The sequence below is a fragment of the Stenella coeruleoalba genome (genome assembly GCF_951394435.1).
Source record: "Stenella coeruleoalba genome assembly, chromosome: 20".
NCBI lineage: Eukaryota > Metazoa > Chordata > Mammalia > Artiodactyla > Delphinidae > Stenella > Stenella coeruleoalba.
The window spans coordinates 15006809-15020982 of NC_137166.1; the positions used below are offsets into that span (position 1 = coordinate 15006809).

The following is a 14174-nucleotide window of genomic DNA, read 5'->3' on the forward strand; positions in this document are numbered from 1 at the left end:
TGGCGGAAGGAGCATGGCGTGGAGACAGCTCAAAGTGAGTTCAGCTGGTGCGGCCCTGCAGCGGCGAGGAGAGAACTTGCGGGAAGGCAGGCGGGGGGAGGATGGAGGGAGGGCTAGCCTGGGCGAGGTGTGGACGGGAGGCGGCTCCGAGAGGGTGGGCCTCTTTGGCACGTTTGTGTCTTTGGGGACACCCGCAAATGATCATGCGTGTGCATTTACACATGTACGTGGTCACTGTGTAAACGGACGTGTAAACGGAGTAGATGCCGACCTGTGTCAGCGCACGTGGGCCTTTATTGAGCCAGGCACAGGGCGCTTAGTGAACACAGGATCGCCTAGCAGTGTGTGCAGCATCCAACCTGGAATGAAATTACAGTAAAACATGGTGCCAACCCTTTTAGATAAAAGTTTAGGGTAGGGTCTTTGTAACGGCGCTCAGAAATCTGTTGATCAACATAAGGGGCGTTCCTACAGTCTCCTGGAGGAGAAGCGAGAAAAATGAATACTAGATCTATGTTGACGGCTAGGAGTGACCCTGAAGGCAAATCCGATCAGGTCACTTCCTTGTTCAGGGAACGAAACTCAAATCACCTGGGTGCATCTCATTCTCCTCTGCCGCCAAGAGTGGAGAGAGCATTTACACCGCCCCGCCCTGCCGCCTAATTAACTTCTATTTATCCTTTGAATATCAGCTTTAAGGCACTTGGTCAAGGAAGCCTTTCTCTACCTCTTTGATTGTTAGGTTCTTCTCTCACTTTTTTCTTCATAGCTTTGTCACAGTTATATGTTTGCATGATCATTGATTTCTGTCTCCTTCTGAGGTTGTACTCCTTGTAAAGGCAGGGACTCGGTCTGTAGCCCATCCTTGAGTGCACAGTCACTATGTGCTGAATGATTGAATGAATGAATGAGTGAGGAACTCAGCATTGAGCAGTGATAATTAGAGAAAAGTCTTATGAGCGATGTTTGAGCTTGATCCAAGAAGACCTGATGCTCTCTAGAGAACAGACCTGTGGTTGCCAAGGGGGAGGGGGGTGGGGGAGGGAAAGATTGGGAGTTTGGGACTAGCAGATGCAAACTATTATATGTAGAATGGATAGACAGCAAGGTCCTGCCGTATAGCACAGGGAACTATATTCAATATCCTGTGATAAACCATAATGGAAAAGAATATGAAAAAGAATATATACATGTATAACTGAATCATTCTGCTGTACAGCAGAAATTAACACAACATTGTAAATCAATGATACTTTAATAAAATTTTTAAAAAAGACCTGATGCTCCTTTAAAAAAAATTTTTTTTGCAACCCTCTTTATTATCCTGAAGTGGAATTTATGTATAATGTAATCTTTCTATATATAATTTTAAAAAGTCAACATAATGTCCTAACTGGAATATAAAGGAGAAGTAAATTTATAATAAAATAATACGTATTTCAACCCATAAATATTAGGGCATGAGTCACCTAGGTAGTGAGTCAGGTGTTTAAGCCTCTACTTAGAAATTCTAGTGCCACAGGAATGTTTTATTGTCAAACATCTAAGCAAAGCACTGAACCATTCCACATGGATTTTCTGAAACAGTGAGTGATTCTTGGTAATGTTCTGTGCAAAACAGTATAGTCATCCCTCAATCTACAAGGTAATTGCATTCCTGGAAAGTCAATACAGATGAAAACCACACAGGAGATTGTGTTTATGTGGGGAAATAGAGTTTGCATTTCTAGGCTCAGATAATATGAACAGATATTTTTACCTAGTGAATGTCAGTAGGATGTTCAAAAGTCACACACGATAGGGACCGTTCTCACTTTACTGACTTCCTGCTCACTAAATCTATTAACATTCTCCTCCGGGTGCCCACCACATGTCCCTAGGGGGCAATGCTGCCTCTCTTAAAGATTTTTTTAAAATTTTTAATATTTAATTTATTTATTTTTGGCTGCGTTGGGTCTTTGTTGCTGCACGCGGGTTTTCTCTAGTTGCGGCAAGTGGGGGCTACTCTTCGTTGCGGTGCGCGGGCTTCTCATTGCGGTGGCTTCTTGTTGCAGGGCACGGGTTCTAGGCGTGCGGGCTTCAGTAGTTGTGGCGCACGGGCTTAGTTGCTCCGCGACATGTGGGATCTTCCTGCACCAGGGATTGAACCCATGTCCCCTGTATTGGCAGGTGGATTCTTAACCACTGCGCCACCAGGGAAGCCTTGCCCCTCTTGAAATCCCTGGCCTGGAGTCCTTCAGAGCTAGAGGAGTGCGTGTCAGCAGAAGTGCAGATACAGCCTCTGACTGTAGAGGCAATACGTGAGCAAGAACCCAAGGAGACCAGCGTTAGCAGAAGGCCACGGACATCACTGCATGTTATGTCCTCTGTGTGTGTGTGAGTCGTGTAAAGGGTTCAGAGAAGGTGCTATAGCCTGGCCTTGAGGGGGCCCCATTGGCTCTTTTTTCCAGAAGCGGGCCCAGGATGCCATGGTGATCCTGGGGGGCGGAGGACTTCTCTTCGCCTCCTACCTGACGGCCACGGGGGATGAACGTTTCTACGCGGACCACTTGATGCCGGCTCTGCAGGGGCTGCTGAACCCCGAGGCAGCCCACAGGCTGGCTGTTCACGTCACCTCCCTGGGGCTCCTTCCTCGTGCCACGTTTCAAGACTCTGACATGCTGGTAGGTACTCCTGTAACACCTTGTGCGATAGACACGAGGGTCAAGGTCAAAGTTCCCTAATTTATTTAGCTGGGGTTGATCCTTTTGAAAACCAGAGTCCCAAATTAGCCCCCCACCCCAAACCGTCATCCCCATCTACAGATCAGGAACGCTGAAGTGCAGAGTAGTTAAGTGACTTACCCAAATGCACACAGGTAGGAAGTGGCTGAGCCAGGAATCAAACCCATGGAGTCTGGCTCAGCATCCGTCCGTTAGCCGCCATCCTGCCTCGCGGAGGTCTCGGGTAGCTCAGTGTTCACCTCTGCTGAAAAGGGAAGCATGCCAGCATCACTAACATCTAATGTGATGTAGGCATGTCTAGCCAAGCCCTTTGAGGAAAGCATACGACTCCTGTCCCAGCCTCATTCCGTCCTGCATTCAACACAGGGGCCCCACCGTATCCCCTTACTCTTCTGTGTGCTGGGGTTTCTGCAGCGAACAAAGTGCAAGAATCCACGTCCTCCTAGAATCTACATCCTCGTGCAAGCCCAGACAGTTTCCATTTAGGAGACTTCTTACCAAATGGGGAACATTAGAATGACGTGAACATGAAGAAGACACACTCAGACCTCTTTGGGGAAGGGTCACTGTTAGCAATCAAAGGGGCCTTCTCTACATTTTCCCTTTTTGTCTTAGAACCCCTTTCACTTCCCATCCTGCAGTTTTGAGCACACGTGGCACTTTTTTCTGTAAAAGTGAAAATCCTCTTTGGATTCCTATTGGTTAGAGAAAACAGGTACAAACGTAGGTCTTTCGTAAAAGCAAAGTGGCATAAAGAGAACTTCGGAAAAGTGGGGGAGACCTGTACGCAGATGCTCTGGTTTGGTGCCAGCCCCATTTGACCGTCACCTCTGGGCCTGAGGACTGAAGGCTGCCCAGGGAGCCTGTTGAGCAGCTGGGGCCGAGAGACCCGTCCTGGAGCACGGCCCCCAGGGCCCCCAGTGTAGCCACCCTCCCAGCCTCCCAGTCCCCGAGGCACCGCACGCACACACTCACTGCCATCTCTTCTTCCCCTCCTCGGGGCAGCCTTGCTTCCTCCTGCTTCCAAGGCCAGATGGTACCACCCTTGGAGGTCCTTGCTAGTCCTGGCACAGGCTTTCCTGCCATATCAGCTGACAGTGACGATGCTGTTGGCAACTGCTGACTTTACGATATCCCGATTCCTTTCCCACATTTTAACGTATTTATCTTGCTTCTAGATTTGTTGGCTAGATCAGGGTGTGAATACTAAGTCCCTCAGGAGTTAGGCTAGACCTGACAGTAATTAGGCCCCAGTCACTTTCATCATAGAGAACAATCAGGAATCCGCCCCATGTTTGCCAGGGAAGAACCTGCTTCCAGCCCAGCCTGGTTCTGGGGCTCAGCAATCAGTGCTGCTGGGTCGAGCACTGGAGTCGTGAGGACACAGCTGGGCCGTGGTATCACCTGGCTGAGGAGGGACACAGCGGGGGCTGATTTTGCTGCCTGACTGTTTCAGAATAGCACCATCTAGGGGCTAAATAGTGGATAAGAAGGTACAGTTCTTCACCGTAATTGGAAAAGGCCCCACCAGTCTCCCGCTCAACCCATGGTGGAAACAGTTTTTCTCCTCAGTGATGATAAAGCCCGATGGTTCTCAAACTCTGGCTGGCATCAGAATCACCTGGAGAGCACTGTTAAAAACAAGTTCCCTCAGAGTTCCATTCTTCCCCACCCTCCCCCAGAGATTCTGATTCCTTAGTCCGGGGATGGGCCCTGGGATCTGCTGTTTCACAAGCAGGTGATTCTGATGTAGGCGTGCCGTGGACCACGCTTTGAGAAACACCAACATGGCCTTGTGTGCCTGTGACTTTGTCTCCTTCTCCCTAGGAAGTGAGAGTCCTGGGCCATAAATTCCGAAATCCAGTAGGAATCGCTGCAGGATTTGACAAGCACGGGGAAGCTGTGGATGGACTTTACAAGATGGGCTTTGGTTTTGTTGAGATAGGCAGTGTTACACCAAAACCTCAGGAAGGAAACCCCAGACCCAGGGTCTTCCGCCTCCCTGAGGACCAAGCCGTCATTAACAGGTAGGTGAGTAGCCTTCTCCCCAGCAGGACACTCGGGGTGTTTTTTTCTGCCATACAGTGTGGACATTTTTCTGTCATTTGGAATGTTCTGGAACCATGTTGAGCATCTACTCTGTGCGGGCGTAAAAGCAGGTTTTATGATTTCAGTTTAACGTGTATACACGATGAGGTTAAGAGAGCTACACGACTTAGCTACAGTCACGAGATCAGAAGCGGGAGAACCTGGGAATGGATGTTGGCTTATCTGACTTTACAGTTTGTGCTTTTTCCACACTGTTACTCCAGTGTCCTTGCCCAGCTCTGTCCAGTAGAAATATCATGAGCCCTATATGTAATTTAAAATATTCTAGTAGCCACAATAAAATAGCAAAAAGAAACAGGTGCAATTAACTTTAATAATATATTCTATTTAATTATTATTTGTAACAGTTATTCATTATACTACTTAATTAGAAATACTTAATATACTCTATCATAATTTTAATATTAAGCAATATAAAAATGACTGGCTGTTTCCCTTCTTTCACTTGTACCAAGTCTTCGAAATCCAGTATGTTTTCCTTACGGCACTCTTGCTTTGGACTGGCCAGGCTTCGCTCTCAGTGGCCACACATGGCTAGTGGCTCTTGCACCTGACAGCACAGCTCCAGCCTTTAGTAACTGGGAAATTTAATAATCAACATAGATGGCTGCTTTTAGGAAGAGAGGTCCTTCTAGACCGTGTAAAGCCCTTCTCTTTGTAAGCCCTGGGCAGTTTTCTCTACAGCTAACCCAGAGAGTGAAGAAGTTCCTTCTTTTCGGTAACAGAGTTTTGAGAGCCTCGTTGGGGGCGTTGGTAGGCACCTTTGGGATCATGAAGGGCCTCCTGGGAGACTGACGTGGTTTATTTGGCTGCACGTCCTGCATCATCGTGCTTGTTTGGGGGAAAATTTCCAGCATTAGACATCGAGTTACTGACCTTTCCCCTGTAGGCTGGGATCAATATCTTCAGAACGTTCAGGCAAAAAATATTTGTTGATGATTCGGCTGCCACAAATAATTGCAGGTACCAGGAAGACAGTGCCTGGCAGAGTCCCGTGGGTGAGAAGTGGCACAAGAGGGCCGGGCCTGAGCTCCAAGCACTTGTGTGCCCAGGCTCCCTGCTCTGCCTCGCACAGGGTGGGTGCTGAATGCACATGAGTCAACAACTACATGTATCTGTTAGGTGTTTTTGGCTGCAAGTGACAAAGTGGCTTAAACAATAGGCATTTGTTATTATTTTCTTCTCATTACGGGTGAAGTAGGCAGTTTTAGGGTTGGTTGAGCGGCAGGGTGGCGTCAGTACTCTGGTCCAACCTCTGTGGGCCTTCCCTTCTCGTTTGTAAGATGCCTACCCCAGCTGCAAGCATACGTCCTCGCATGAGGACATCAGAGAGCAGAAAGGGAAAGGAAGTATGGATATGGGAGGAGATATTTTCCCAGAAGCTCCCTGGTAGGCATCACCTTGTGTCTCAGTGACCAAGCCCCATCTCAAGTTCATGCTTGAGTTGCCAGCGAGGCTGGGAAAGGAGTCATTGGCATTTTCACCCCATGTCAGGGGAGCTGGGTTCCACAGGCAAGGAGGAAGGGAGTGGGGATGGCCATTAGGCCAACAACCCACAGTGGGGCTGGGGACGTAGAGATGATCAAGAGGGGCGAGGCCCAGGCTTTGCGGGGTGTCTAGTGGCAGGTGAGGGAGGAGATGTGTCCCTTGTCCTCGAGAAGACTGGAACCCAGCAGGGGAACTGAAGCATATACGTACATCCCAAGCTAGGAGAAAGGTACAAAGCACTCCATGAATGCCAGGAGGTGAGGGATCATTTGTGGCTCGGAGCTTTATGCAAGGAGGAGAGGGTGCATTTGACTTGGGCCAGGAAGAGGGAGATTTAATAGGTAGAAAGGATGGGGGAATGGAGTGGCAGGATGGGTTCCAGGAAGCGTGTTCGTGGGGCACAGGCAGGAGGTGGGAAGATGGGTCATCAGAGTGGTGAGGGCCCCGTTGGGTGGGAAGCAGGAGTGGGCTAGGTCCAGACAGGTCTGGGCTGTTTACAGTGCTAGTTGGCTAAGTGGCTTGTTGGCAAATTTTAATCTTTCCCTTTGTATTTGATGGTGTTCTGGCAAGTTCTCTAGGATTTCCAGGGGTGTTTAGACTTTAGAAGTCTAAGAACTGACTCTGATTTTTTTCTTTGGTTTTTACATCATAAATATATGTTGAAAATGGCCATGGAGCCATCCCTCCAGAGTCTTTGCTTTCTGCCTGAGGGCTCTAACCTTATCTCCTCCCTAACGCTCTTCTGTGCTACAGATACGGATTCAACAGTCATGGACTCTCAGTGGTGGAACACAGGTTACGGGCCAGACAGCAGACGCAGGCCAGGCTCACAGAAGGTAAAGGGGGCCTGCCTAAGAGGGCTGTTCTTCAGTTGTTGGAAGGAAACTTGTGGGAGAAAGTCAGGAACATTCCTAGTGAAGTGAACATGATTGAACAATAGGAAAAAACAGTATGGAACTCAGGGCTCCTCTGCTAGAGGAATTTTCCTGGCTCCATCTCACCCTCCAAGCTCTTAACTGAATTTCGCAACTGAGCAAAGATACACTTAGTTCCTGCCTCGTTATGTAACCTGTGTCAAACTGGGACAGCTTGGAAGTAAGCAGTGCAGAGTGGCTGCTCTGTGATCACATAGGCAGTTGATGCGAGCAGGGCTTGGGCGCCATCTTTGTACATCCTGCTCTGTTGTCCTTTTGTCCATTATAAATAATGAATGCTAATTATAGAAGTGTTAGTAAATGCAGGGAAGCATAAAGAACATTAAAATTACTCACACTCTTCCCTACTCAGAGATAACTACTCCCGGCATTGGGGAAAATATCCTTCATGACTTATTTGGAAACACCATGCATTTTTTTTTAATTCATTAATTTATTTTTGTCTGCATTGGGTCTTCGTTGCTGCACTAGGGCTTTCTCTAGTTGCAGCGAGCAGGGGCTACTCTTCGTTGCATTGCATGGGTTTCTCATTAAAGTGGCTTCTCTTGTTGCGGAGCACTGGCTCTAGCACGTGGGCTTCAGTAGGTACAGCACGCGGGCTCAGTAGTCGTGGTGCAGGGGCTTAGTTGCTCTGCAGCATGTGGGATCTTCCTGGACCAGGGCTCGAACCGGTGTCCCCTGCATTAGCAGGCAGATTCTTAACCACTGCGCCACCAGGGAAGCCCACACCATGCATTTCTGAAGGCTGCCTTGGAGGTGCTGATACTCATTCCCTGGGGCTCTCTGCCTTGCTGTCCCTTGGGGTGAACACAGTGGTCTTGGCACCATGCCATCCTCACTGTACCTTCCCAGGTGCCCTCTAGGGTTGCATGGGGTTGCAGCCATCTTCCTTGGTGGGCCTTTCTGGAACTCCTTCCAGGAGTTTAGCCTCATTAGATGTCCTGGTGGTGAGATGAGAAAAACCTGTGGTACTGGATTCATTTCTGAACGCGAGATTGAAAGGGCCCAGGCAGTTAGCAATCTCTGATTTGGGGAGTAGGAAATGACCTTGTTTGGAATTCCCTGGCTTTGGCAGAACCAGACCCTGCTATACTGTAGATAGACCTTGCCACTTGTGGGCTTTGAAGGTCATGATAGGACTTTCATGCTTTGTGATACTCTCCTGCCTTCTTGTCTCCCTTTCCTTCTTTTAACTGTTCACAGTGCCCCTTATACCACTTTTCTCCCGTTCTCCCTTGCCCGTTCCTCGCCCCCCACTGTGGTGCTGACATTTGTTGGAGACAAAATCCCATAGCAGAGCTCTGCACATAGTGTTCACCGGCAGCTGGAAGCCTTGAAGACAGCTTATTGCTAGCATCATACCGAGCAACATGAGTTGTTAAGAGCTGTGGTGCCCTTTGCGGGTAGAGTAGTTCAGCAATTTTTGTCTAACTCCAAAATCTTGTCATTTGGGGCAAATGGCTACTAATGAAAGATCCACTGGCTACATGAAAGTGATATTCTCTATTAAGCTGGTTTACCTGTGTGGAAAAGAATTACAGTTTCCAAACCATCTTCACTTGATTTGGGAGGCTTGGAGACCTTGTTATATAATTTGTCTAACTGGATGCTAAACCCCTCCCCTCCCTTCCACTCATGAAGTGAGTGACACGAATTTCATTTACTTTCAAGTTGATGATAAAACAGGTGACTGCATTTAAGGTGTGAGAAGGTAGTTAGCAGTACTGGATGTTGTTCTTTGATCCTCCCTGACCTGACATACATTTTGTGAGCTAACTGGACGTCCCAGTTAGCTGGAAAAAGCAGGTGGTACCATGGATATACTTTAGCCTTTGCAGATAAGGTAGTATCTTAGGAGAAGTCAAGTACAGACAAGCCCTTGCTTTCACACATAGAAAAATACATTTCAGAAACACACAAAGTCGAAAATACAAGTCAGGTGATAATTCCCTGGATTTTAAAGTAAGGTGACCATATTACTTACTGTGCAAACTGAGACAACACTTTTGAGAGTGGAAGGGATGCAGGCATGAATAATTATGCCCAGGCTACAGGAGTATTCAGGGCTGTCCTGGGAGCACTGGGATGTGTGGTCACCCTAGTTACAAGGGGGAGTCCCTTCTCAGAGAATGGAAATTATAAAACCGTTATGCCTCTACATTTTAGGCATGAGAATCGAAAATATTTTCCAGTATTTTATACATATCCTTTAATTTTGCTTTTTCTTCATGACTGCACGCCCAGTCACGTGACCCAAGTCTAACAAGCAGTCCTTGAGGGTAAACAGCTGCCCCTGTGGCATGCTACTGACTTCTGTCTCTACTCAGTCGTATTTCATTTACGAGCCCTACCTTTTTAAACACTAGTATTTGCGCTCCTAATTTCTCCATTTTCCATTAAACCTTAAAAAAGACAAAGGGCACAAAGCGGTAAAACATCCTAGGAGCTGCCCAAACCCAGCTGCGCAGATGAAGGTGGAGGGCTCGGTTCTTGGCCCGCAGGCAACAGCGCCGTGTGTAGGTCAGCGTTTGTCAGCTGGCGCGGGAAAGGTCACATTTGGGGTTGGAAAGCCTGTGAGGCTGTTCGTGGGCTCTTCGGTCAAGGATGGCTTCAGAATGTTGCACAGGAAACGGTGAGTGGGGACAAAATCCTGACCAGTGATATTTACAGATGGGCTGCCACTGGGAATAAACCTGGGGAAGAATAAGACCTCGGTGGACGCTGCCTCGGACTACGCAGAGGGGGTTCGAGTCCTGGGCCCCTTGGCTGACTACCTGGTGGTGAATGTGTCCAGTCCCAACACAGCTGGGCTGAGGAGCCTTCAGGGAAAGGCCGAGCTGCGCCGCCTGCTGACCAAGGTGGGCAATTACATCCCTACCTGCTCATCCTCTAGGGCAAAGCTTCAACGTTGCTATCCACTATCGAGGAGTTGTCCTTAAGACCTGGACCAGTTAGGACCCCTTGCTTCCCTCTGATTCCCTGTATAACACTGATTGTGCTCAGTATTAGTCAGCTGCTCAGTTATGTATCCCTGCTGTTAACCCACAAGGTCCGTGAGAGCAGGGACCACATCTCTCATTTACCACCCTGTCCCTAGCATCTAGCACATTGAATGAATGAATAGAATGACTTTTCATTAAACCGTGCTTGTGACAGTATTTGCTGTCTCTTTTAGGAACAAAAGTCTAAATAAACCTTGATATATTAGCCAATGCCAATGACATTAGGGACTCACTCTTGGGGATCCTTTGGTTCAAGAGAGTGGAATCAGCTCTGACTTGATGGGGTCTTTTGCATAATTGAGAGCGGTGTTTCCTGAAAAGGAGAAATTGCTGGTGCTTTATTCTGACAGCTAGTGTGAAAACACACTGATCTGCGGCTGCAGGTCACGGTTATACTGTCAACTGCAGTCTTGGGGGTCCTCATCTCTGGCCCCATGTTGCTCTAGGTGCTGCAGGAGAGGGATGCCCTGAAGGTAGTGCACAAGCCAGCCGTGCTGGTGAAGATCGCTCCTGACCTCACGGCCCAGGACAAGGAGGATATTGCCAGTGTGGTGAGAGAGGTGAGTGTCGGTGCCTGGGGGACGCCCTTCATTGCCTGTAGGGGCCACCTGGCCAGCTGGGTTAGCCCAGATGGCAGTCTTTGTGGTTTCCTTTCTGTTATATGGAGGGCTGTCAGGATGTAATTTATTGTATACAGGCAGACCTTGGAGATATTGTGGGTTCAGTTCCAGACCACTGCAATAAAGCAAGTCACATGAACTTTTTGGTTTCCCAGTGCATATAAAAGTTATGTTTACACTACTGTAGTCTGTTCAGTGCACAATAGCATTACATCTAAAAAAAATGTACATACCTTAATTAAAAAATACTTTATTCTTATTTTCTGTTTTATTAAAACATTTGAGGTGTAATAATCCAGATTAAAAAAAAACTTTATTGCTGAAAATATGCTCACCATCATCTGACAGTGCAGGGTTGCCAGAAACTTGTAAAAAAAAAACCAGTACCTGTGAAGCACAATAAAGTGAAGTGCAATAAAATGAGGTATGCCTGAAATAAAAAGTAAATGTTTCAATAAATGTTTGAATGGGTCATTTTCTCCTGCCTCTTCCCTCCTCTTCCCTCATCTTCCTTCAGCAAGGGCTTTAAGGCTGTGCATCCTTCAGTCTTGGTCAGACTGCGGTGTTCTGTCTTTCTCCAGTCTAACCCTGGATTCGTGTGTCATAGGGGAGTAGCGCAAACACAGACTGAGCCCGGCAGTCCGGGGTTGAAATCCTGATTCCACCACTTACTACCTGGAGGCTTTGGACAGGACACTCTAGATTGAGTTGTTCTAAGGATTAAACCGTGTCCTGGGGGAACTGTACAGGTGGTTGGTACATGATGGCTGCTACTATCATGTTGAGGCTCACTCTGACACTTGCCCAGAAAGCATAGTGAGTGAGGCCTGGTCTAGCTCTTGCTTCTGTGGCCTTAGGTGTGGGCGCCCGGCCCGGCTGCTCTCTCAGACCCCCGGGGAAGCTTCTCCAAGTCCATCGTGCCCTGACTTAGGGGCTCTTTCTCTGTCTCACACTGCAGTTGGGCATCGATGGACTGATTGTCACGAACACCACAGTGAGTCGCCCTGCCAGCCTCCAGGGGGCCCTGCGCTCTGAAATGGGAGGGCTGAGCGGGAAGCCCCTCCGAGATTTATCAACGCAAACCATCAGGGAGATGTATGCACTCACCCAAGGCAAGAATCTTGTGTCCCTGTCTTCAGATCTCCGTGTGGCTCAGGCGCCGGGTCTGTGATGGTATCGGGGTTCCTGAACTGCTGCACTCAGCAGGGGGCCGGGGCTGCAGCCAAACGGCTCCTGGCTCTCCTGTCACCCAGCCTTCCTCACAGTGTGCTGTGTGCTCCTCTGCAGGCAGAGTTCCCATCATCGGGGTTGGCGGTGTCAGCAGCGGGCAGGACGCGCTGGAGAAGATCCGGGCGGGGGCCTCCCTGGTGCAGCTGTACACAGCCCTCACCTACCGGGGGCCGCCCCTGGTGGGCAGAGTCAAGCAGGAGCTGGAGGCCCTTTTGAAGTGAGTGGGGCCACCTGTGGCTTGAACCAGGCAAAGTTAATGTGGTATCAACTCAGAATGGCTCAAATCAAGGGGATGCTATTCATCAGTCTTTATTCTTCATTGAAAATGCATTTGAGGGGTACACCCCAAATGCAGGGGAAACTTACCCTGTTGCTCTTTTGACAAAGGTCAAACAGTGCCAAGGAATTCAATTAACTTCCAAGGCAATGGTGTTTATAGGCCCGAGGAGTTCTGGTGGCATTCAGTAACACTGGCTTGATGTCAGGAGCTGTCGGTTCTTAAAATTGATTCCCTCCCTGGCCTGAAGACCTGGGTAGATTCCAGGGTGAAGACACTGTACAGGGCATGAGCATGCGTTTGGGAGAGCGAGGCAGGTGCAGTTACGGACGAGATAGAGCCTGGTTGAGCATGGGCTTCCAGTAAGAGCCAGGCCTTTCCTTTACCATTTGCTGAAATTGCTTTGTTTTCTTTCTCCAGGGAGCAGGGTTTTACCAGAGTCACAGATGCCATTGGAGCAGATCATCGGAGGTGAGGATGGGTCAGTGGGAAGCCTGATCTGGAACCGTCCCGCTAAATCAAGCGAGCCTTTGTGGCTGATGGAGAGAGGAGACCACATCCCCAAACCACAGGGGCCCCTCCACCGGCTGGACTGTAAAAGCCAAGCATGAGGGTCACCAGAAGCAATGCAAGGCTTTGTTCAACCACTTGTTGGACAGGAACTGCATCCATGATTCTTTCTAGATTCAAATCCCAGGATCCTTTAATATTACAAGGACATTAGACATTTGGAGGGAAAATCACGGTAAAATAAAGTCATTTAAAAACTGGATTTAAATCCCAGCCCTCTTGCCCAGATCCTGTAGGTCCTTCCAGGCCTCTGCTCCCCCGGGATCTGTAGTGGGCTTCCCAGGAGCTTGACTCTCTTTCATTCTATCTTTATTTTTATTTAAAATTTTAACTGTATTTTGAAAATATTTCAAATTTAGATAAAAGTTGCAAGAATAGGGCTGTGGATGGCCATCCTCTCCATGTCTGCACCCGGTCTTCCCTCTGTGCACAGAGGGACACTGGTCATGCTGGTCATTTTAACTTGATTACTTCTGTAAAGGCCCTGTCTCCAAACAAGGTCACATTTTGAGATACTGCCAGTCTGGATTTTAACATGGCAATTTTGGAGAGACATAGTTCAGAAAATGGGCTTGTTATCCCCCTTATTTAAAAATCTGTGACTTGTGGGCCATTGGGCAGGCAGGTTCTCGAGGTGCTTGAAGACACTAGACAAGGGGCTCAAGAGGTCTAGTCATTAACTAAAGAAACAGAAATGCTAACCTTTTCAAAACTGAAAAGCAAATGGTGATTGGAGGTTGAAAACCTCGGCTGGGAAGTGCTGTAGATGTCAGTACGCCTTCGCAGCCAACAGGAAATTACCTTTATTCTCTTCACCTCAGTGCAGGTTTGATTTTAAAATTTCTTGGTAGCTCTGTGGAGAGGCCTGTGGCTGCTGTAGAGGTAATATGTCCTTGTCTCATCGTTGAATCTCGGCCTCAGCCCTTAGCCTCTGCCCACTGCCTCTGCCAAGAAGCCAACAGTCAGTCTCCTGCTGTCCTTTACAAAAGATCTTTTTCCTGTTTCTTAAAAAAGAATCTTAGGGACTTCCTTCGTGGTGCAGTGGATAAGACTGTGCTCCCAATGCAGGGGGCCCAGGTTCGATCCCTGGTCAGGGAACTAGATTCCACATGCATGCTGCAACTAAGAGTTTGCATGCCACAACTAAGGAGCCCACGTGCCGCAACTAAGGACCCCACATGCCACAACTAAGGAGCTGGTGAGCCACAACTATGGAGCCC

General features: G+C 48.4%; 1 protein-coding gene across 4 annotated transcripts; it reads left to right on the forward strand.

The window, feature by feature from the left end:
* The first annotated feature begins 7 nt into the window (after nucleotides 1-7).
* DHODH (dihydroorotate dehydrogenase (quinone)) lies at nucleotides 8-13893 on the forward strand. Of its 4 annotated transcripts, none has more exons than XM_079908733.1 (9): nucleotides 8-34; nucleotides 2451-2663; nucleotides 4551-4750; nucleotides 7074-7156; nucleotides 9926-10113; nucleotides 10704-10817; nucleotides 11836-12040; nucleotides 12165-12324; nucleotides 12805-13893. In XM_079908733.1, the coding sequence occupies exons 1-9, from the start codon at nucleotides 14-16 to the stop codon at nucleotides 12857-12859; spliced, it is 1239 nt and encodes a 412-aa protein (XP_079764859.1). In that variant the 5' UTR covers nucleotides 8-13; the 3' UTR covers nucleotides 12860-13893. The 4 variants fall into 4 exon arrangements, with proteins under 4 accessions (XP_079764859.1, XP_079764860.1, XP_079764861.1 ...); XM_079908734.1 differs by having other exon boundaries at nucleotides 11836-11989; XM_079908735.1 differs by having other exon boundaries at nucleotides 11836-11871.
* Nucleotides 13894-14174: the final 281 nt, after the last annotated feature.

Coding starts and splice junctions, on each gene's coding strand:
- DHODH (XM_079908733.1), top strand. CDS start 14: ATGGCGTGGAGACAGCTCAAA. Junction 35..2,450: donor TGGCGTGGAGACAGCTCAAA/GTGAGTTCAGCT, acceptor TCTTTTTTCCAG/AAGCGGGCCCAGGATGCCAT. Junction 10,114..10,703: donor TGCGCCGCCTGCTGACCAAG/GTGGGCAATTAC, acceptor ATGTTGCTCTAG/GTGCTGCAGGAGAGGGATGC.